At 30.4% G+C, this 26,158-nt stretch overlaps 2 protein-coding genes across 6 annotated transcripts in view; one reads left to right on the top strand and one right to left on the bottom strand.

Annotated features, from left to right (window-relative positions):
- Positions 1-26,158, bottom strand: part of Flo2 (flotillin-2) — a 156,164-nt gene that overhangs the window by 39,954 nt on the left and 90,052 nt on the right. The window lies entirely within an intron of this gene.
- LOC100883370 (glucose dehydrogenase [FAD, quinone]) lies at positions 662-24,739 on the top strand. Of its 4 annotated transcripts, none has more exons than XM_076528934.1 (6): positions 662-774; positions 16,436-16,527; positions 18,195-18,391; positions 19,368-19,582; positions 20,028-21,210; positions 21,601-24,739. In XM_076528934.1, exons 1-6 carry the CDS (start codon positions 768-770, stop codon positions 21,869-21,871), a joined length of 1,965 nt encoding a protein of 654 aa, XP_076385049.1. In that variant the 5' UTR covers positions 662-767; the 3' UTR covers positions 21,872-24,739. The 4 variants fall into 4 exon arrangements, with proteins under 4 accessions (XP_076385049.1, XP_076385050.1, XP_012146264.2 ...); XM_076528935.1 differs by lacking the exon at positions 662-774 and adding an exon at positions 1,711-1,886; XM_012290874.2 differs by lacking the exon at positions 662-774 and adding an exon at positions 11,003-11,644.

Raw genomic sequence — 26,158 nt, 5'->3', positions numbered from 1 at the left:
ATTTCAAGAATTTCTAGAATTTTGAAAATTTTTAAATTTAGCAAGTTTAAGAATTTAAGATACGGAATCTGAAAATTTCGAAACTTAAAAATTTAGTAATATAGAAATTCGAAAATTTGAGTATTTAAGGAATTCTAGAAACTTTGAGCATCTAAGAATTCAAAAAATCAATAATTCTAAGGCTTAAACAAAATCAAAACTTTGTTAATTTTAAGTTTTGTAAATTTTAAATTTGAGGACTTCAAAATCCTCAAGTTTGGTAATACAATTCTAAGCTTAAAAATTTCCTATTAATAAAGTACCTCACATTTCACAATAAAAAACCTTAAAACAGGATTAAAAATCTTCTCCTTATGCGACTGTAGAAATCTGTAAAACTTTGTTACAATAAAATCAGTATAAACCAAATTAAAACAATACGAAATTTCCTAATAAAATGTCTCGATATTTCCCGCAAGAACACATCCCCACCAAAATATCCTCACCCACCAAATAATCAACTCCATCGATCTCACTCTGACCCCGCGCTAGAAAGTCAACCACTTAACCTCTAATAAAATAATATTTGGAAGACAAACAATGATACCCGCACCATCGAGTCGTGTTTCCACCACTGGTGTGGTATTCCGTCACATACATATTCGAAATGTGGACTGCGATATGCTTCATTTCCCCGGCAAAACTAGCATAAGTTGTTCGGGCAGCTTAAGTGGTGGCCGAGCGGAGACCAGTGTTGTAATCACATAATAACACAAGCGGATTGTACCATGGCAGGTAAGAACCGAGATACAACTCAAATATTCCATGTCTTAATAAATTTTATTTTATAAACTACCATAAACCATCTGTAACATCCATACATCTCATTCAAGAAAAGTTAGCTGTCTCAACCTTATGATTTCTGGTTCCAAACTCTTTAATACAAGACCTTATTAAAATAAGTTATGTATCTTTAGTTTACCTTGTCATTTTTTAGAAAATTATGCACTGTTTTTGTTAGGACTTAATGTCTTAACTTGTTATAACCCGACTTGTTTATTCATGAGCTGATTTTCTTTAATAGCTTTCAATTTTACGCTTTCTCATGAAAAGTTGACTTTGGAATTCGTCAGACATAGCTTATTTCACAGCTCCATTTTCACAAAGGCTTTAAGTGGTTGCGATAGAGTTGCATTAATTTGACAGCGAATTGGATTAAATGATAATTCAAGGCAAGTAGCAACTATCAGTTATATCGGTTTGCGAAATTTTGTGGAACTATTTCACGTTTGAGTATCATAGATGGTCAGCGATGATTAGGAGATTATGATCGATACCTTGTACATTATAGAAGTACATTATGCAGTGTGTTGTATAATGTGGTTTTAATTACGTGAGGTAACCGTATCTCAAAAAGGGAGAACTTGCCAATCTGCAACAGGGAAAGTGTCCCTACAATTCTGAAGATTCATTAGATTCTGAAGATGCATTTATCTAATCGATTCGCTCGGGTCTTTGAGTAAACAATGAGTCAACGAGAAAGTTCCACAATAGCGAGCTACTTATTTTTATGAAGTAGAAAATAGTAGATATATGGTATTACTTGATTGCTTTATATGGTGTAGAAATGATAAACTATCGATGTCTGACCAGTTTTGTATTATGACGGTCAACACGTGACCACCGCGGTGAATTAAAATGCTCCACCACCATGGGGAAAGTAATGGTTCTAGTTTGCGAAGGTGAGTTGTGTTGAGTGGTTGGTTTGGTAGAACTGTGCTTCAAAATGTTTCGAATTGAATATAAAGGAAAGGAGAATTGTGTTGAAGATATTTTCTGAAGGAACGATGAGAAAGAAGTATAAAATATTTTTGAACTGTTAAGAGCATGAAATATTTATTGAAACAGTAAGTGAAGAATTTTAATTCGATTAATATTTCTGAGGTCGTTTTTGTTGGGAGAAAAACTGCAGGGAGATTTGTGTCAATTTAATTGGAGAAACTATACTCACATTATGTGATATACATGCATTACATATATTCATATTATGTGATACACATGTATTACATATATTCATATTATGTGATATATAATATCATTGTGTATAAATGATATGTTGTATTACACATATGTAGTATGTCATAATATACATTCAAATGATATGCAACATGTATATATATCTTGAAAGGATAATTGGCACGTGTGTGATATGCTAGAATTTATCATTAAAAGATATCACATATGTGTGACATATTGCAATATATTAACCGATATGAGGAATGTGACATGTAATATATCTTCAGACGATAAGTGAAATATATGTGCATGTAATAATGTCACATGCTGTAACATATCTTCAGATTATGTGACATATATGTGATAGATTGTAATGCGTTCTAAATGATAAGTGGCATATGTGATATGCTGTATTATATTTTTAAATGATATGTGATGTATATGGTATATTGTAACAAATTTTTTAATGATGTTTATCATATGTGTCATATGTTATCATATGTTTTAAATGATATATGACACATATGTGTGATATGTGTGATATGTTGCATTATGTCCTTAAATGATATGTGACATATATGGTATATTGTGATATATTTTTGAATGATATTTATCGTATGTGTCATGTGTCATATTTTTCAATGATATGTGATGTATATATGATATATTATTATACGTCTTAAATGATATATGACCCATATCTGTAATATGTTATATCCTTAAATGATATGTGACATATATGGTATGTTGTGATATATTTTTGAATGATACTTATCGTATGTGTCATGTGTCATATTTTTCAATGATATGTGATGTATATATGATATATTATTATATGTCTTAAATGATATATGACCCATATGTGTAATATGTTATATCCTTAAATGATATGTGACATATATGGTATATTATAATATATTTTTGAATGATGTCTATCATATGTATCATATGTCATATCTTTCAGTGATATGTGATGTATATATGATATATTATTATATGTCTTAAATGATATATGACCCATATGTGTAATATGTTATACCCTTAAATGATATGTGACATATATGGTATATTGTAATATATTTTTGAATGATGTCTATCATATGTATCATATGTCATATCCTTCAATGACATGCGATGTATATATCATATATTATCATATGTCCTAAATGATATATGACACATATGTGTGATATGATATACCATACCTTAAATGTGTAATATCTTTAAATAATATATAACACATCCACAATAAAATATAACATACATGACATGTGTTATACATATCATATCTTCAAATCTAACTTTCCATCACTTAACCAATATACACACACCAATCAGCTGTTCACTACTCGCAGTATAATTTAGTATATCACACAAACGAAGAAAGTTAATATATGAAGCAAGGAAGTTCCACGATAATTGATGAAAGTGAGCTTCAATGATTAGTTAATTGGCGAAGTAAGCCGACTTTGAGGATACAATTCACTAGAATTTACGTAAGCGAAACTCAAAGTAAAAGTTCCAAAGACGCTACATAAAATTCCTTTATACGTTGACAAAGTATATAATCGACGAAAAAACACAAAACAATTGTCGGTAATTCATTTTCTTATTAACAAAATCTTGGATAAATGGGAATGATGTAACGATTAAACCATCGCTAAAATTTGTTATGCTTGCATGATGTTTAACTATGTTTTAATAGCAGACTGGAGAAAGCGATGTCGGAGATAAAAGTTATTTAACGCTACGGAATTTGGGGCGAAATTTCAATTAAATTAAAAAAAAGAAACGCTACAGACTATCATAAATAATATAACGGGTTGTATAATTATTCGATTGCCGATATTCATAGCTGGCAAACATTTCATAAGTACATAAACATGTTTTGACTGCTTTATTAACTTTCGATATTGAATATTAAAATCTGATATATCATTCGAAAAAGGAAATAATTGCAATAAGGAAGGTGAAAACGAAGACGATGTAATGTAATCACAATTTTAGATATCAAAATATGAAATAAATATTATTGAATTATTAGAGGTATACTTGTGAATAAGAAAGTACCATAATATGTTACAGAGACAGGATTATTACAATCTTAATAGCTGTAAAATAATTTTAGCCGACATAATATTAAAATTATGTATAATTATGTATAATAATGCAAGTATAATTATGTAAATAATTTTAAAATAACTAAAATAGAACTATTTTAAGACAAATGACTCTAAAATGAATTAAAAATAAATAACATTGGAATAATTTTAAGACAGATAATTCAAAAATAATTTTAAGGTAGATGATTCTAACAATTTAAAAATGAATAATTGTACAATAATTATAATGTAATTTTAAGGTAAATAATTTTCAAATAGAAGTATGTATTATTGAAATAAATATTTTTAAAGTAGTTGAAAAATGAACAATCCTAAAATAATTCTAAAAGTTTGAAAATTTTTAAATAATTTTGGGATAAATAATTAACAAAATTTGTATTGTAAAATAATTTTCAAACAGGGGTGTATAGTATTAAAATAAATAATTTTAAAAATAATTTAAGAGCGAATAATTAAACAAAATAATTTGAGAATAAATGCAAAAATAATTTTGAACTAAATAACTCCAACTAATTTTTTAAAGAACTTCTAAAGAATTTTGAAAGATTTTTTGAATAAAAGAATATCATATGAAAGAATGAAAATGACAGGTGTGATGAAAACTTCCCTCAAAACGGAATTCCGTATACACGTAAGAATTTAGGGAATAACCTCAGTCAAAGTTAAAAATATGAACAATGTAAGCGAAAAATTCAGAAAAAGTCGGAATAACCAACCACAAAGATCTTAAATCGTGACGAATTTCAATTGTTCCTCTCAACAATAAGGATTCTGTAGTTTCCATTGTTCGATGAGGTTCAAATTCAAGGAAAATACTACGCCTATTAAATGCAATCATTTTTCATGTCTTATATATTGATCAAATGATGGATATAAATTCAAAACGATTTTCCTTGCGTTCATCACAGTTCATCGTCGTGTCTCGTGTATCGTACTTGTGCTCGACCGAAGATAAAAATAAAAAACTTTCAACAGGTAAGAACAGAAATAGATAATGTATCGTATTAGAATCAACATTATCTTTAGCTTTATATACTTCTCTTATCTTTTGGTCAAATTGAAATTTTGCTTTGGTCTCTATAGAGAAGTTATGACTGAAAACATTCTTGTAAGGTTAAACAAAAATATTACAAATATTACAAAAAAATATACGTGTACATTTATATGTATATTTATATGCATATTGTACAATTATCTGAACATTTTGTATGATGTATTTATATATACATTTATGTGTATAATTATATGTATAGTATATAATGTATGGTTGTATAGTAATGTATAGTAATGTATAGTAATGTATAATAATGTGTAGTAATGAATAGTATATAATGCACAATGTTCATTTTAGAGATACAATCATATGCAATTTTATGTGTACATTTGTATGCATACTTATACCTGTAATTATACACATATTCATATTTTCTTTTATGAGAAAAATAGAGTGAGCAAGAAATTCGAGAATGTAGAAATTTTTATAGAAATTTGGTATAATGCACATTTGGTAATATAGCAGTGTTAGATTATTATAGAAGGTGGAAAACTCAGGGATTGGGGAGTATAGTGACTCAGAAATAGAGATTTGGATGTATAGAAATTTGGAAATATACAGCATTGATTGTAAATATAGCAATTTGGAAAAAAATATAAATTAGGGAAGATAGAGATTTGGATTTATACAAGTTTGGAAATGTAGAGCTATATAAATATAGAAATTTGGAAATATAGAGCACTGATAATTAAGAAATTTGGAAAAAATAGAGATTTGAATATGTAGAAATTTGGAATTATAGAGATCTATAAATATAGAAATTTGGAAACTATAGAAATGGGGAAATATAGAAATTTGGATATACAGAAGTTTGAAAATATAGAAATTTGAAAATTGCAAAAATTTGGGAATACAGAAATTTGCTAATATAGAGCTCTGAAAATATAGAAATTTGGAAAATACAGAGATTTGAATACGTAGAAATTTGGAATTATAGAGATCTATAAATATAGAAATTTGGAAACTATAGAAATTTGAAAATATAGAAATTTGAATATACAGAAGATTGAAAATATAGAAATTTGATAATTGCCAAAATTTGGGAATACAGAAATTTGCTAATATAGAGCTCTGAAAATATAGAAATTTGGAAAATACAGAAATTGGAAAATATAGAGATTTGAATATGTAAAAATTTAGAATTATAGAGCTCTGAAAATATAGAAATTTGGAAAATACAGAAATTAGGAAATATAGAGATTTGGATATATAGAAGTTTGAAAATATAGAAATTTGAAAATTGTCAAAATTTGGGAATACAGAAATCTGCTAATATAGAGCTCTGAAAATATAGAAATTTGGAAAATACAGAAATTGGAAAATATAGAGATTTGAATATGTAAAAATTTAGAATTATAGAGCTCTGAAAATATAGAAATTAGGAAATATAGAGATGTGGATATATAGAAGTTTGAAAATATAAAAATTTGAGAATACAAAAATTCTGAAATATAGAGCTCTGAAAGTATAAAAATTGAAAAATATAGATAACTTACAAAAATAACAATAACTAAAAATGAACATGAATAATAACAATATTAAAATTCAATATTATTCCTAACAATATCAGAGTCAATATCACTTTACTGCTTTTTCATTTTGCTTTTCACCTTCGCATCGAACAAAAGAAATTTCACGAACAAAAGCTAAGTACAATGTTAAATAAGATATTCCGCAATAATCGGAACAATAATACATACCCGATGTTTATTGCTGAAATAATACTTTCTCTTTTTACGAAAATAACTTTCGACGAGCGAGTTTTATGCAAGCAATTGCAAAGTGGAAATTCGCTATTATTTTTAGCAAGCTTAAACCATAGCTCGCAAATCCGGTTTAAACGAACCGCTGCAAAACTTGTGCAAAACTTGTGTAACTTACACGCGAATGCAGGAAGTAAAACTTGACTGTATATATGCTACATTCGTGTATGTACCAGTTTTATGTAATTTTATTACCCGAATAATGGATCGAGATCTATTCTTTCTTTTAAGCAACCCAAGTTCATTGTTGCGAAATTTTATCTTTTGTCGCGAAGGTCAGCTCACGTTTATTTACATACTAATTGTTTATGAATTATTTATTCTGTATACATTTTTTAACTTCTGTGTTTCGCTGGAATTTCTGTTCATAAATTGTTCTTTTTTATATTTATGTGTTCTTTCTAAAACAGCTTTTGATTTTGATTGTTTGATGGAGAAGTAATTTTCGATGATGAATGTGATTGGTTATCTTGACCTTCATTTTATAGTTCTGAACCTCGTATTATCTATTTGCTTACTTTAGCCATAATAATTCACAATTACACGTGACTGATCAATGGAGATATAAAATACATGTCGATTTTTAATCTTTTACTGAGAAGTCTTCATTGAGGACAGAACTTTAATCTTCGAATAAAAAGTCATTGTATTAATACATACAATTTATGTATTAAACATTAATAATGGAATTGAAAATTGGTGTTATAATTATAACTATAAAATTGTAATTATTATTAATTATAATATTAAGAATATAATTATTACAATTATTGAGTTATTATATTAATTACAATTTATTTATACATACAAGTTATTATGTTATATTAATTACAATTACAATATTATAATTATTCTTAATAACAATATTAGTAATTAATATTTAAAATTCTCAACAAAATTCTATTTTGTAATATTTATTAAAATGTCAACTAAAAATTCAATTGCCTAGCATAATTTAATCATTTAATTATTAACGGAATAATTGAAAATCATGAAAATTCTTACAAGATTAGAGAACAAAGTAAACATAAGTGGAATAGTAAGATTTAATGGACGATGTCGAAGAAGATATCAATCTGGTTAAAAACATGTTATTAGTATCTTAGGTCTCCCACGATTATTCAGAACACACATGCGTGACACATGTGTAGAACATATGGTGTGTCACTGAATTGTTAAATGTTTCTGATTAATGATACCGAGAAGATTTCAAATTACGTATGACAAAATAATTATGTGTACAAATATATTTATTTTAAAATTAATATTACCATTTTATTTTGAAATTGATATTAACTACAATAAATTGATTAATAATATTACTAGCAACAATTTTTAATATGAAACAACAATAGAAAATAATAATTTGATCATATAGAGATATGCAAATTAATCGAAATTAGATACATATTTTAGATATATATTAAATATTATTATTCTTATTATTTTAGGATATATATTAGTTAGATACATATCTGTAGTATCTTAAATTAGCTTCCTACAATGATAATATCTTCGTTAAAACAAATAACAGAAAACATTTATTTAACAAGAAGCGCTACTTGTAAGTGGATGATAATAATTATCTGTTTCTGAAAATTGATAAAACACAGGTGTGATAACCTATCTAATTGTAGTACAATATATAGTTAACGTCTGAAGATGAATTAAGTTTATTGTAAATACACAAGTGTGAGGAGTAGAACATTTTACAGTTATATTCAGTGAGTATTCATTTTTAAATTAATAATTTTTTGTTGGTTTTTATGAGATTTAATTAACTAGATATTTACTGGATATATTGGTATTCATTTTTGTGTGATCAATTTTTACTAGTTATACTTATACTTATACTATTACTTATACTATTACTTATACATTTACTACTACTTATACTTATACTATTAATAATATTTGAAGCGATTTTATTAGTTACACTGTTGATAATAATTGTGCAAGTAGTACTAATTATATTACTATAAAAAGTTATTGGTAATATTATAAATATTTGTACTGGTTATAAAGTTATAAATATTGCTGGTAATATTACAAGTATTTCCACCAGTCACGTTAGCATCAAAATATTATTAGTAATATTACAAATCTTTCTACCAGTTAATAAAAATAACACTAATTACATTACAGGTATTTATACTAGTTGCGTTACTCCTCTATCTGTTACTTGTTTAAAGTAACAAAGAACTTTCTAGTTGAAAAATTTTCTGAACTCCATTAAAGTTATTAATCGTTACTATCGTCTACATTGCTGTGTTTATACGTCACATGCATAACATTACAGTTTTAGATAAAAATTATTTACTTCACACTGTAGTATTAAATAGAAAGGTGAGTGTGAGTCACCTTTTGAGTGCAGAACATTAATGACACACGTTTCACGCAAGCTCTCGTAGCTCACTATTCCAGGTGATCACAGATCTACTTTTTCCAATTCTTTCGAAGCTCACATCTTTCGCTATCTAATAAGAAAATTTCTCCGTATGCATCTACTCTTTCACATTCATTGCAGGCTTACATCTTTCGCTGTCTAATAAAAAAACTGACTCATCACATTTCTCCGACACATCTACTCTTATACATTCACTGGAGCCTCACATCTTTCGGTACCTCATGAAAAAGAACCTCATCCTACTTCTCTATACACATCCATTTTTTCACGTTCATCGGAGATTCATATCTTTCGCTATTTCATGAAAAAGTGTCTCATCCTATTTCTCTATAAGCATCTACTTTTACACATTCATTCGGGACTTACATTTTTCCTTATCTAGTAAAAAACTGTCTTATTGCACTTCTTTGTATGCATCTACTTGTTCACATTCATTCGACGTTCATACCTTTCGCTACTTCATGAAAAAGTGTCTCATCCTATTTCTCTATAAGCATCTACTCTTTCACATTCATTCGGGCCTCACATCATTCTTTGTGCAATAAAAAACTGTCTTATTGTACTCTTTTGTATGCATCTACTTGTTCACATTCATTCGAGGTTCATACCTTTCGCTACTTCACGAAGAAATGTCTCATCCTACTTCTCTATACGAATCTATTTTTTCATTTCCATTCAAGCCTCACATCTTTTGCTATCATATGAAAAAACTACCTCATTGCAATTCTTTATATGCATTTACTTTTTTACGTTCATTCAATGTTCATATTTTTGGCAATCTTATGAAAAAGACTCTCACTCTACTTCTCTATAAGCATCCATATTTTCATATTCATTCAAGATACACATCTTTGACTACCATATGAAAAATTGTCTTATTGTACTTCTCTATATGCATCCACTTTTAAATGTTCATTCAAGTATCACATCTTTGACTATCATATGAAAAAGAGTCTTATCCTACTTCTCTATAAACATCCATATTTTCATATTCATTCAAGGTACACATCTTTGACTACCATATGAAAAATTGTCTTATTGTACTTCTCTATATGCATCCACTTCTAAATGTTCATTCAAGTATCACATCTTTGGCTATCATATGAAAAATTGTTTCATTGTACTTCTCTATATACATCCACTTTTTTATGTTCATTTAAGGTACACACCTTTGACAACCACATGAAAAATTGTCTTATTGTACTTCTCTATATACATCCACTTTTAAATGTTCATTCAAGGATTAAATCTTTAACTATCATATGAAGAATTGTCTTATTGTACTTCTCTATATGCATCCATTTTTAAATGTTCATTCAAGGTACACATCCTTGGCTATCATATGAAAAAGAGTCTTATCCTACTTCTCAATAAGCATCCATATTTTCATATTCATTCAAGGTACACATCTTTGACTACCATATGAAAAATTGTCTTATTGTACTTCTCTATATGCATCCACTTTTAAATGTTCATTCAAGGATTACATCTTTGGGTATCATATGAAAAATTGTCCTATTGTACTTCTCTATATACATCCACTTTTTTATGTTCATTTAAGGTACACACCTTTGACAACCACATGAAAAATTGTCTTATTGTACTTCTCTATACATATACACCCACTTTCAAATGTTCGTTCAAGGATTACATCTTTGGCTATCATATGAAGAATTGTCTTATTGTACTTCTCTATATGCATCCACTTTTAAATGTTCATTCAAGTATTACATCTTTGGCTATCATATAAAGAATTGTCTTATCCTACTTCTCTATACGCATCTACTTTCTCACGTCCAATCGGGACTCACATCTTTCGCTATCACATAAAAAACTGTCGCATCCCACTTCTCCATATGCATCATACCGTTCGAAGAAACCGTGATGCCCGTCTCCGATCCGTCAGTCTCCACCCAAACACGTTTGGCTCGGACCCACGGGATTCATTTCGCACAACGCGTGCCACAGTTGAACACACTGTTCCGTTGGTTTACCAACCGAATGACGTCAAGCCAAGGCTCTTTCTCCGGAAAAGAGTGTTCTCGCATCGCCACATGCTGCAAGCTTCTTAATTAGCGTGTCTAGTGTAACCGTGGCCGCGGAAGTGTGGGTTCACTCGAATGATTCACAGTGAGAAACCCGAGGAATACCGGCTGCGTTCGTTCACACGCGGATTCGTTCGATTGTCTACGATCGGTTTGTGTCGATCTCGTTTAAGAAGAGCATTTGCTCCAGCTACCCGAATGTCGACTTATTGTCCTCCTGGAATCACCAGCAGCGTTTGCATCGCGCGACGTTCCAGGTAATGTCGGTTCTGAATGATTTATCTGTCATCATCTGTAGTTTTATCTGTCATCGATAGTTTTATACGATACTCTGTTCTGATGTTATTGTGTTGCTTTCGGTTATTATTGTATTGCTTCATTTGAAGTCTTATAAGGGTAAGTTTCTTTTCTTCTGAATTTTTATTAATTTTATAGCTGGTTTCTGAGATGTTTGTGACTTGTGACATTTATGAGGGGGTTTTTGTGTTCTTTTTTTGGGGTTTTGTGGGAGTTAGGTTTATAGTGATGTGGATGGTGGTTGGAGGGTAAAATTAGAGGGTGGAATTTTGAATTTAGAGATTCAGGAGTTTGGAGATTTAGGGATTTGGAGATTTGGAAAATTGGGGATTGGAGGGTTTGAGGTTTTGGAGATTTTAGAATTTTGGGATTTGAGAGTTTAAAAACCTTGAAATTTGGGTATTTTGGAATTTGGAAATTTGAGGGTTTAAAAACCTTGAAATTTGGGTATTTTGGAATTTGGAGATTTGAGAGTTTAAAAACCTTGAAATTTGGGTATTTTGGAATTTGGAAATTTGAGGGTTTAAAAACCTTGAAATTTGGGTATTTTGGAATTTGGAGATTTGAGGGTTTAAAGACCTAGAAATTTGGGCATTTTGGAATTTGGAGATTTGAGGGTTTAAAGACCTAGAAATTTGGGCATTTTGGAATTTAGGGATTTGAGAATTTAGGAACATGGAAATTTATAAATTTGAAGCTTCGAAGTTTAGGAATCTGAAAACTTGGGATTTGGGGATTTGATGGTTCAGGAACATACAATGATCTGCCATATTAAACAAATTTGCATTCACAAAGAAAGCTTCATGAATCTTTCCCAATACGGAACACCTTACTTCCCAAATATCAAATATCTATTATCTAACACCATATTTTGTCTCAAAACGAATACTTCCGCGAGTAAGTGTAGCTGCTCCAGTGATAGATGATTGTATTAGCAATGATTCAACAGCTTCACATTTTTACGACAAGTAAATGACTTCCTATTCCAAGGCAATGAACAACTCACTTCGAACATTCCCAATCGAATTTTTCATGCTTTTCACAAAAGTGAATCTCAGCAGCAACGTTCGAAAGTGATCGTGCTCCAGAGTTCAACTCGAATCAAAACGAGCAACCGATTCATTTTTCTCCCCTGATGTCAGAACTTTCACGTTCGGAACATTCCAAGCTGATTCGAGCGTGCAAAAAGTATAATTATAATTTATGGTGACCCTTATAGGAAACCCTAAATTACAAAATTTGGTACTTTTTGAATTTGATAATAGGAGATTGGACAAATTGGAAATTTAGAATTTTTTGAAAATTTTTTGGAATTTTTCTTAGAATTTTGGAACTTTGTGAATTGATAACTTGATAAATTGATAACTTGGTAAATTGATAAATTGATAACTTGATGAATTGACAACTTGATAACTTGATACTTTAATAAATTGATAACCTGATGAATTAATAACTTGATGACTTAATAAATTGATAAATGGGTAACTTGATAAATTGATAACTTGGTAAATTGACAAATTAATATATTGATAACTTGATGAATTGATACTTTAATAAATTGATAACTTGATGACTTGATAAATTGATAAATGGGTAACTTGATAAATTGATAACTTGATGAATTAATAACTTGATGACTTGATAACTTGATGAATTGATAAATTGATGAATGGATAACTTGATAAATTGGTAACTAGAAAATTGGCAAATATGAAAACTTGAAAATTCGTCAACTTGAATATTTGAAAGTATGCAAATTCGTAAACTTATAAATTTGAAAATATGCAATTTTACGATGTCTCAAATTTGGAAACTTGATAATTTCTATACTTGGAAAATGAAAAATTTGCAATTTTTTAAATTTGCTAACTTAATAATTTCTATGCTTGAAAAATTTGCAATTTTTCAAATTTGGAAACCTGACAATTCTTGAACCTAAAAACTCAAAAGTTTGCAAATTTAAAAAAATCAAAATTTTCAATCTTGAAAACAAGAAAATTCACAACCATAACAACTCAAAACTTGAAACAGACCAAAACTATCGCCCGATAATCTCCCCTGATGTCAGAACTTTCGCGCTCAGAGGCATCCAAGCTTCGAGCGCGCAAGTAGCAGAATTATGATTAATCGCGACCCACACGGTTCTCTTATCTCACCGGAAGAGAGTTCTACAAATCTTTTTGTCTCTTTTATCAAACAACGATAGAGACTCTTCTCGCAGACGATAACTTTCACATACAAATAAAGAAAGAGTTCGCGTTGTTTTCAATAATCCCGTGTATTTAGAAGCCGATTTCAGCTTCCTGGTTCCTGAGGTTGAACGATTTATCTTTGTACAGAACGCTCGGCTCGGTTTTCGTTCGATCGGTGAAACTGTAATACGATTCTGCCGGGTTTCACGAGTACATTAACTTTCACGTTGAATGTTATTTCACATCTCGATAGACGCTCGTAATTTCTCTGCTCGTTACGAATGAACGTAACATAATGAGTGCATGCGGTTCGCTATGAATAGAGAGTCAATTTGATACGTTGTATCGGACTGACTTTTCTTTCTCTTTTTCAAATAGCATGATGTAACCTTGATGGGTGTGCTTTTTATTATAGGAAGTGCGATTCTGCAAATCTTGTTTGAGATTTTTTAATTTTTGAATTTTAAGATGTTATTTATACACGTTATGCATGTAAAGTATTCGTGTAGTAATATGTAATATAATAACATTATATTAGGAGAGATACATATGCATGTGCATTACATATAATATATATTATATTACATATTACATATGTTATATTATAACGTCATACCACAACGCTATATGTAATACATATTACATATGCAATGTAATAACATATACAATAATGTATACAGCATATACAGGGTGTCTCACAACTAGTGCAGGTCCCTGAAATGGGAGGTAGCTGACGTGATTCTGAATAAGATTTCCCTTTGCAAAAATGGGGTTTGAAGCTTCGTTTTTGAATTATTAAGGAAAAACGCGGACCAATCAGAGCGCGAGGATTACGCCCCCGCAGCCATTATGCTCGAGGGTGTCGCTCTCGCTGCGCACGCGTAATCCTCGCGCTCTGATTGGTCCACGTTTTTCCTTAATAATTCAAAAACGAAGCTTCAAACCCCATTTTTGCAAAGGGAAATTTTGTTCAGAATCTCGTCCTCTACCAGCCCTTCCAGAGAGTTACACGAGTTGTGAGACACCCTGTATAATATTGTAATATGACATCATAATGTATACGTATGTTTTACAATATATAATTTACTGTTATTATAATAATATATTATATTATTGTATTCTTGTAACAATTTTAGAGTCCTTATGACTTTTTCTTTTTAATTTATGAACTTTCACATTAACTCTGAATTTTCTTGACTGGCCATCAAAACCTATCATTTTATTATTTAAAATGATTATTTTAGTGATGAATGTATAAAACATAATCTAATATCAGTAATGTTATTAATAACAATTGTAATAATATTAGTAATCTTGATAATACAAACATTAAAATTTACTAAAAATATCTACACAAAACCTTCATAAATTTCATACAAAACGATCGATTTTCAACTGCAACGAGCAATACGTAACAACTCACAGAATAAAAGCGTAAGACAATTTGATGACATAAAAGCATCACAAAATTTCACTTACGACACACCAATTTGAATCTTAAAGCGTGAAGAAGATGTCTCGCGTAAGTCTTTCATTAAAGTTCTTCATACAAGACAGCTGACTGTCAGTTACAGCAAACAATGGATGATAGTGAAATTCGTGTACAAGATTATTCCGTTACTGATTTCAATCAAGACAATCTATAGTGAAAGTGAGTGGTAAGTTAATACACTGTTTAGAGAAAGTACTACTGATTAACGCATAATACGATCTAGCTTTGATGAATCTTGATCACGAGATAGGAGTCTGGAGGGAATTTGATAGTTTGATAGGTTTCAATTAACGTGATCGTTTGAAGTATATAATTTTAATGTTGCACTTTCTTGAGGGGGGTCAATTTTGATATGGAAGATAAGTTATTTAGGTTGAAGGAAAATTGAGGAGTTAATTTTTTATGTAAGGTAGGTTTATGTAGATACAATACGATACTGGAAAATTAGTATCCAAAAGCAGGTCTTCTTAAAGTTATAATAAATTAAGATTTAGTTTTGAAATTTTACTGAAATCTGAAATGTCAAAGTTTCAAAATTTTAATATTTTATAGATGCAAAGTATCAAAATGAAAAAAATTTGAAATTTCCCAAAATTCTCAAGTTTCGATAATAATAATATAAAAATTAATATAAAATAAGTATTAAAATTTGTCTCAAAATTAGGACAAAAATTAAGGTACAATTAATGCAAGTGTTAAAAAAAAAATTAACATAGAAGTAAGAAAATTTGAAATTTCTTAAAATTCTCAAGTTTCAATAGTAAATATATAAAAATCAATATAAAATAAATATTAAAATTCATACCGAAATTAAAGTAAAATGAATGCAAATTTCCAAATAAAAATTAACATAAAAATAAATATTAAAATTCTTATAAAAATGAATGGTAAAATTAAGATAAAAATAAAAACTTGAAGCTAACTACTGACTTAAATATATACCACTATTTTTAAAACTATTTTTACGTACATTGACCTAATGAATAATAATCTTTCTTCCGTTACAAACTTAAGTAAAAAAATTGCATAGTAGAAAGTTAATTTAAATATCTGCTTTTTGTTCACAGGTGACACTGGCCACGAATTAGATAAAATGAGATTCTACGTTCTCTTTTCACTGCTGTTACAATTGACATTCACATTTCAACATCCATTTCCGGTAAACAGAGCTACTATTACATCACGCTTAACCCTTTTATAGCAAACAACGTGTGTACACGTCTTTAAAAATAGATTGTGAACACGAACCGCAGACTAATTATACTATTTTAAAATATGCAAGATATACAATTTTTAAAATGTTTATTATCAACGATGGTCATTGTTTACTTATTTCGACTCGGGGATTTTTGCATTCTTTTAACATTTTTATAAAGTTGTTTACAGTGAAGGAAGTGTATGTTATCAGTTATGTATTCATAACAATTTAAACAAATTGATATATACATTTGTAAACAATTTAATAAATAATTTATATATAGTGTCAAATTTATATTGTAAATAATTTATGATGTGAAACACATACTATAAATAATTCTATAACGTCAAGTATGTACCATAAAAAGTTTTACTACATCGTACACAGACCATAAATAATTAGGTTACATAAAACAGGTACTATAAACAACTTTATAACTTTAAACGTATACTATAAACAATTTTATGTCGTATACACACTATAAATAATTTTGTAATTTCAACTGTGCATATCATAAATAATTTCATAATGTCAAGTACATATCGTAAATAATTTTGTAACCTCAAATGTACATATCACAATAAATTTCATATCTTCTATAAATTAACAAGAATTATATTTCATATAATTTCATGTATCACAAATAATTTTGCAACCTCAAATGTACACATCATAAATAATTTCATAATGTCAAGTACATATCGTAAATAATTTTGTAGCCTCAAATGTACATATCACAAAAAATTTCATACCTTCTATAAATTAACAAGAATTATATTTCATATAATTTCATGTATCACAAATAATTTTGCAACCTCAAATGTACACATCATAAATAATTTCATAATGTCAAGTACATATCGTAAATAATTTTGTAGCCTCAAATGTACATATCACAAAAAATTTTATACCTTCTATAAATTAACAAGAATTATATTTCATATAATTTCATGTATCACAAATAATTTTGTAACTTCAAATGTACACATCATAAATAATTTTATAATGTCAAGTACATATCGTAAATAATTTTGTAACCTCAAATGTACATATCACAAAAAATTTCATACCTTCTATAAATTAACAAGAATTATATTTCATATAATTTCATGTATCACAAATAATTTTGTAACTTCAAATGTACACATCATAAATAATTTTATAATGTCAAGTACATATCGTAAATAATTTTGTAACCTCAAATGTACATATCACAAAAAATTTCGTATCTTCTATAGATTAACAAGAATTATATTTCATATAATTTCATATATAAAAAATAATTTTGTAACTTCAAATGTACACATCATAAATAATTTCATAATGTCAAATATACATCGTAAACAATTTCATAACTTCAAATGTACACATAAATAATTTCCCTAAATTAATTAGAATTATATTTCACATAATTTCATAACATAAATACACAGTTTTACAAGTAATTTCAAAACCTCCGTTTAAATTCTTTTACGCCAAACCGTATAAATTTTACGAAAGCCAAGATAGAGTATAAACGGCTATTTGTTTCCTTCCTTCATTTTGAAATATCCAGAATGCGAAACAAAATTACGCAATTAAAAAAAGAACAAGGTGAAAGCGATTTAATTGAAGAGCTCGTTAACTAGTTTCAGACTAGTCAGCTGGATACAAACAACGAAACCTCAGGATGTTGTTATTGCGATTTCAAAGACACATCGTACATGGAATCCAAGTGCGGTGTGAAGACTTCTTTCATGACTTTGGTTGAGAAACTGTTCGAATCGCGATGCGATATATCGAATGCTTGCAACAGGCTCGGAAGTGATCAAGTACCTCAAGAATGGTAAGAAATTTATTTTTGATTTTATCAAACTTCAAATTTTTTCTATTTTTCTATTTTTTTAAATTCAGTTATTTAGATTTAATAGTTGTTATTGAAAAGACATAGCAAATAGTGAAATTTAATGTTTCAGTATCGAATAATTTGTTAATATTCTGACCTATACTAGACTCTTGTTATATTGCCATGTTTCATACAAAAGAATAGTTTCATAAAATACAGAAATTAATGGAGATAGTCACTTAAAAGGAATTTTCTTCTTTGCTCTCAAAGAAAAATTGCTTTAAAAAAATTTTGCTCTCTTCCAAAAGTTTAGTATATGGCGTTAAAAACCTACTCTGAAATATTAAGTTCAAAAATTTAAATACATCGTTAATTGCAAATCTCAAGTGCAATTTCTAATTCTCAAGAGCAAGAGTCTTTTGCTTCAAGAGGCCTCATCCGGCAATATAACGGGTGTTTACTGTATCGTAGATATAGCTTGAATTTTCATCACATCACTACTATTAAAAATGTATCATATTTGAAATATAACAATTTAACAAAATTATCATAAAACATATACAAAATTATTATAAAACACAAAATTGATATGAAGCATAATATTAAATTTTAACCCTTTCGCTACGGTGATTTTTTCTGAGAAATGTGATTATGGTCTTATTTATTATAATAAAAAGTCAGATATTCTTATTTATAAAAAGCAAAGCTAAAGCCTTTCTATACAGTTTTTTATCCTTCCTTTATGTACAAAGGATAATACAAATGACAAATGTTATAACACGCCGTCATAACTCTTTTTTATAACAACTTTTTAATCGCTAGGAAAAAACGCTGTTGGTATAAAAGTGGGCGCCTATAGGTGCTCTCAGTAATACAAACACAAAATTTCTAAGCGCCTATAGGCGCCCACAGTAGCCAAGGGGTTAATATCATAATACGATAAATGATTTTTCTGACTAAAATTATGAAAATGCAGGTTCGACTTCATAGTAGTGGGTGCCGGTGTGGCAGGGCCTATAATCGCTCGAAGATTAAGCGATAATCCTTGGTGGAGTGTCCTGTTGATCGAAGCAGGACCAGAAGAACCAACAATGACTTCGATTCCAGGTCTCGCTTTCCACGCAGTCAATTCTACTTTAGATTGGAACTACAAAACGGAACCTACTATGCCTCATCCGACAGCGTGTCTAGGTACATATCATTTATTAACCTTCGAGCAACGGAGAAGTAGCATCATTAATAACGCTGGTCATTGACTTAATAACGCACAAGAAATATAGAAAGAATGAAAGATATTTGAGACAAAATGAAGAATGATGTGCGATTTGTATAGAGACAAATTTGAACCATGAAGAGATTTAGTAGGTGATTACAATCTAAGAAGTGTAAGAACATCAAAATAATGCTTCCATAAACACCGAAATTACCGAGTTCAAAAATCTGAACCTCCGAAAGTATAAGAACCTTACAATTCCCCCCAAAAAAAGAATTAGAAAGAGTCCTCCCCTTACCGCGAATGCAAGTCTATCAAAAATTTCATTAAACCCTCGCATAATTTCACTAAATCCTATCATATAAATACTAAATGATCCTAAATGATCGTATCATATAATTACTAAAATTTAATAATCTCCAGAAACCGACGGAGTGTGCACCTGGCCTCGAGGAAAGATGGTATCCGGAACGGGCGGCCTCTACGGTATGATGTATGCCCGCGGGCACCCCGAAGTCTACAACAGTTGGGCCCGCAGCGGCGCGATCGGCTGGTCCTACGACGAAATAACCCACTACTTCGAGCGTGCCGAAAACCCGATCGACCAATCGATAGTGTCCGACAAACCCCGCACTGCCCCCATCCCAGGTCCCATGAAGATCCAGTATTACCCCCACAAGCCCAAATTTGCGGACGAAGTACTTAAAGCCGCGTCCGAACTGAACTACCGAGTAGGTAAACGGAAGGAGTACGACCAGACGGGTTTCATGATTGCGCCCATGGTGACAGAAAATGGTTTACGAGGCACAACATCGAGGAACTATCTGAGGCCGGTTCACGGAAGACCTAACTTGCGGGTGCTCATAAACGCGCAGGTGACGAAGGTCCTGATGAACCAGTGGGAGAACAGAGCGTACGGTGTGGAGTTGATAGACAAAGATGGCTTCAAGCGAGTCGTGAAGGCCAACAAAGAGGTGATCCTGTCCGCTGGAGCTGTGGGATCCCCGCAAATACTGATGAACTCCGGTATAGGTCCCAAGGAACACCTGACCAAGTTAGGTCTGCAGGTCTTCAAGGATCTACCGGTGGGTCAGAACCTGCACAACCACGTGTCAGTCGCTATTCACTGCAGCATCAAGGACACTGCCTACGAGGCCATGACTATGGACAGTGTGAACGAGTACCTGGATACTCGGACTGGTCCTCTAAGCAGCACAGGACTCACCCAGGTGACTGCGTTCCTTGAAAGCAGTTTCGCCGTCACGGGTGTACCCGATATTCAGATCTTCTTCGACGGATTTTCTCCGAAATGTCCCAGAACTGGACTAGAGTTTGAGTGTCTGAACGGTGCGCTAGCTCTGTGTTCCGATAGGAGGGAGATTGTGCTGAGGCCGACTGCGGTCACTGTGGGCAGCAGGGGATTCATGAAACTGCGGTCTGCTGATCCTGTTGCGCCACCTTTGATCTACCCGAATTACTTCACTGATATGAAGGATGTGAAGGTGCTGGTCGAAGGGATTAAAAAGGCTATCGACCTGATGAACACGAGGACTATGAAGAAGTGGGACCTGAAGCTGGAATCTGTGGTCCATCCTCTTTGCGCCAAGTAAGTGTTTTTAGTTGGGTGACTGGGAGAGGTACGATACTTGGTTGGGAGATATAGTGAGGTTGTAAATTAACTAATTACGGTAGGACGATTTTTGTTGAAGTCTGGAGGGTTTATTTTGAGATTTTACTTAGTAATTTATTACCAGTTTAAAATGAATAAGTTTAATTAATAATTTCATACCAGTTTGGAAAGAACAAGTTTAATTAATGATTCAATACTAGGCTAATGTCAATAATTCAACGATTATACTGATACTAACTTTGAAGAACAATTTAATAGACATTAAGTATTAATAATTTTATATAATAATTGAACTCAAATTTGATCCAAATGATTTAGTTAAATAATTAAATATTAGTAATTAAAATGGCAATTATTCTTTTGTAGCTATCACTTCGGAAGTGACGCATATTGGGAATGCTACGTAAGAGCGGCAACTGGACCCGAAAATCACCAGTCAGGAACGTGCAAAATGGGTGCATACGATGATCCAACAGCTGTTGTTGATCCGGAACTTCGAGTGCGTGGAGTGCCGAACATTCGAGTGGCCGATGCTTCCGTGTTCCCGAGTGTGCCAAATAGTAACCCTATCGCTGGTATAATGATGGTTGCTGAAAAGGCAGCTGATATGATCAGGCATACGTGGACCAAGATGTGAACTCCGACGACGTTGACGTATGTTCGGTTTAAGACAGTGCGATTGTAAATTATTCAAACGCGAAAAAACATGAAATTCGAAAAATGAAAGTTCTGGAAAGATACGGAATTGAAGTTTCATAATTAAACAATTTAAGAATTAAAAAATATCAAGTTTCGTACTTTAAAGATTCTGAAATTTAAAATTGAAATATTCAAATGTCTTAGAACTTAATAGTTCAAAGAAGTTTTTGAGAATGTGATAATATTAAAATCACAAAAACCAAAAATTTCAATGTTTAAAAATTCTGAAGTTTCTAAACATCCAAAGTTCAAAAATCAAAAGATTAAAAAAGAATTAAAAGATCAAAAATTCGAAAATCATAAAATTCAAAATAATCTTAAAATTTACAACTTGTTGATTTGCAACCGCATTGTATCTTCCGAACTGATTATACAGCCAGTGGAAACGATTATAACTGCAGACATGATTAAATGTGGAAGTCCAGAGTACTTAGAATATTCGACCAGGTTCACGATAACGATATGATCCAAATATAGACAACTCTCGCTATATGGTCATCATTAATCTTGCCAATTGAGCGAATTTTTTTTTAACCAGTATTACTACTTCGCTATGGTAGAGTAAATACATTTAATAATAGATATCTAACTTTCTGTTGAACGTAGAGATATGTAACCTCGCGTTATATCGCCGATTTACCGAATTCTTCTATATTAGTACTGTTCCATCATCGTAGTGTAAAGATATCCGCTAATGTCTAATTTTTTAATGAATCTTGAGAGTTATATCACCTCGCGTTATATCGCTGATTTAGTATTATTCTGTAACAGTAATACTACTTTACTATTGTAGTGCAAAAATATCTACTTAAGTAAATATCTAATTTTTTACTGAATTTTGAGAGTTCTATGACCTCGTGTTATATTGCCGATATAGTGAATTATTCTATATTAATAATACTACTTTACCATCGTAGTATACAAATATATACTTAAGTAAATATCTAATTTTTCACTGAATTTTGAGAATTATTTGATCTCGTGTTATACTGCCGATTTGGTGAATTACCGTGCAAAAGTAATATCTTTTTACCATCGCAGTGCAAAAATATCTACTTAAGTAAATATCTAATTTTTCACTGAATCTTGAGAATTATATGACCTCGTGTTATATTGCCGATTTGGTGAATTACCGTCCAAAAGTAATATCCATCGTAGTGCAAAAATATCTACGTAAGTAAATATCCAATTTTTCACTGAGTCTTGAGAGTTGTATAACCTCGTGTTATATCGCCGATTTAGTGGATTATCGTACACTAGTAATGCTACTTCACCATCGCAGTGTAAACGCATATCATTAGATGTCTACTAATATCTAATCTAAATACTTGTGGAACTTTAAGAATTGGATGACCTCGCGTTATATCGCTGATTTAGAGAATTCTTATGCATTAGTAATGTTATTTTACCATCGTATTAAAAACATGTCTATTAATACAAATATCAAAACGTCCATTGAATCTTGAAAATCACATAGTCTTGCGTTATATCACCTCGTGATATATAACAGAGCACATCGTTTCCACTGATACCTGTTTTATAGGATGTTGAATTTAATTATCAAAATGCCAATGTTAAGTCTGTCCAATCCGGTTATCGCTGTCGAATGTATGTATAGTATTTTACATATGTGATATTTTTCGCCTGGTATTAGAACGTTACAGATGAAACCTCTTTGTATATATGTACGTATATGAGAGTTTCAACGGTCACAATTTTCTTTAAAAATAATATTCACTAATCAAAATGTTTTTCAAAAATGTAGTTCGTTTTTAACTTCTGATCGAAATTTGTGAAACTAATGCCATATCGTGTGTTCATTAGCTGTATTATAAATACAAATACCTAATGAGTCAACTTAACGCTTGACTCGTTTGGTATTTCTTTTGTCGCATTTAAACTTAATAGTGTTATTAGATGCTTTTACCACACGTAATAGATCTGTAAATTTAACTAAAGCTTCGTAATACAAATATGAGTTATTTAATTTTCTTCACGATTGTATATTTTATGTACCTTAGGGAAATACATTGCTGTTTTATAAGAGTAATTGTAACATTATGAGATTACTATGTTAAACTTCTAAATTTACATATTAATAATTAATAAATCCGCTCATGTATTATTAAAAGGAAAAACTGCTATGAAACAGTTTCATTAGGTGACTGATTTTATAATCGACACTGATAAGAGTTCACATAGTAATCGATTACCTGCTGCAAACTAACTTCTGTATTTTAAAAACTGAGAACACCGTGTATGTTCTTACCATGCAAGATTTTTATCTTGTACAGCATAGTGAGCAACACTGCTCTTGTATATTGTGACAAAAATAACCTGGTTCACAGATCATGATCCAGACACAACTGTTGCAATACTATGAATTTAAATTATGTAGCCTCGTAACCTACAATGTAAAATACCTTTTCTTCCTACATTCTCAAAAATTATTCTCTAAACGTAATTATAATAACTGAGAAAAATGGTCAAATATTACAAATAAATTAGTGGTAATTGTGCAGATTTAAACCACTCTTTGGCGACCGCCATATTTGCATATTTTGCGCATGCGCATTTCGAACTACCGCGTCGAAATTGTACCTTCATCCCCGAATCATATGACCTGTATTTTTAAATTGTCTCCTCTGTTTCTCTCTACAAAAAGAAAAAAAAAAAAATAGTTTTCCTATCGAGTATTGTCTGTTATCGTATTCCTACCTTTTATTCAAAGGTTCTTCTATAAAACAAACATAAATTGTTCTATAAAACAAATAAAGAAAAAATTGCCTGTCAATATTGACAAATTTACCTTTTCAGAATTTCGACTTATTTTCGATTTTGATTAACGTTAATTGATATATTATTTGTTATTTAATATTTACAAGGCTGACAAGAGTAGTACAAACACAAACAGAAATATTTTTTTACGATACGAGTATCGGATAAAAGATATTGCATTACTGCCACGTTTCGCGTTTCACGCATCACTCGATGGCAAAAGGATAAAGAGAACATATGAAATAGAAAAAACACTCGGTAAAAAATTAATTGAACGTGATACACCATTTGATAGAATTTATTCTTGGAGAGATATCGAATAAATGCTCATACACTACCGCCAATAAGTATCCGGACACAAGCGAAATATGCATTCGCGTTGCATGAAAGTTATTCAAGTATCTGCAACAGTAACTAGAATCGATTTTTTTTTCTGCGAAGGTCAGAATACTGGAACGTTTTTCGGTTGATAATTCTCGTTTGGAACTCATATCTCGATGGAAAAGAAGCTACAAACGAACTAAACCAAAACTGTCGAGTGTGTAGCGTTACCTCCATTCTTATCTCCATTGAGGGAACCTAAACATCTACCAACAGTTTACAAACACTTGAAACATATCGAAGAACCCTCTGAATACGTTCTGCACCATAGAAATGAAACACAGTAGAAATTAAAATTTTTTTTAGAATCGAAAGCGTTTCATTAGATTCACAAATTTGGACTTTGTACTTCTGGACATGAATTTTACTTTCACACTTTCATTGTATAATTTGTACTTAAAAATTAATTCTATTACGTTATGACACCTCAAAACAGATAATAATAATGATTACAAATGATATGATAACCCTAAATACCTTTCGTACAAAGTTCAACTATGTTTTATGCAACGAAACCAAGTGTCCGGATACTTATGGATGGTAATGTATGTATCTGACTCATAAATTTAACTTTTTGATTATTTGTTAACCTTGAATGAATAATCTTCGAAAAAGCATCGTACGATATAATATTCTACAATATTTATAATAATTTCTGGTATATTCAAAGTTTCAAATTTTTCAAATTTTCAGTGTTCACATTTTCAAATTTAGAAATTTCCACTGTTTACTGTTTCAAATTTAGAAATTTCAACTCTTCACTGTTTCAAATTAAGAAACTTAAACATTTCTGATATTTCACATTTTCAAATTTTTGAGACATTAATACTCAAATCTTGAAATTTTCAAATTTCCAAATATCCAAATATCATAAATTATATTTTAAAATTTCTGAAATTTCCAGATCTTCAGTGTTCAAAATTTTAAGTTCAGAAATTTCATGTGAGTTGAGTTTATTCTCTCAATTTAAAAAATTTCCAATATTTAAAATATCATCCATTGATTCTTATAAATTGAAAAATTTAGTGTCAACGCAGTTTTCCATATGGGCAATAACATTAAAATT

Source organism: Megachile rotundata, chromosome 2 (genome assembly GCF_050947335.1).
Source record: "Megachile rotundata isolate GNS110a chromosome 2, iyMegRotu1, whole genome shotgun sequence".
Classification (NCBI taxonomy): Eukaryota; Metazoa; Arthropoda; class Insecta; order Hymenoptera; family Megachilidae; genus Megachile; species Megachile rotundata.
This window is presented reverse-complemented; position numbering and strand designations above follow the sequence as displayed.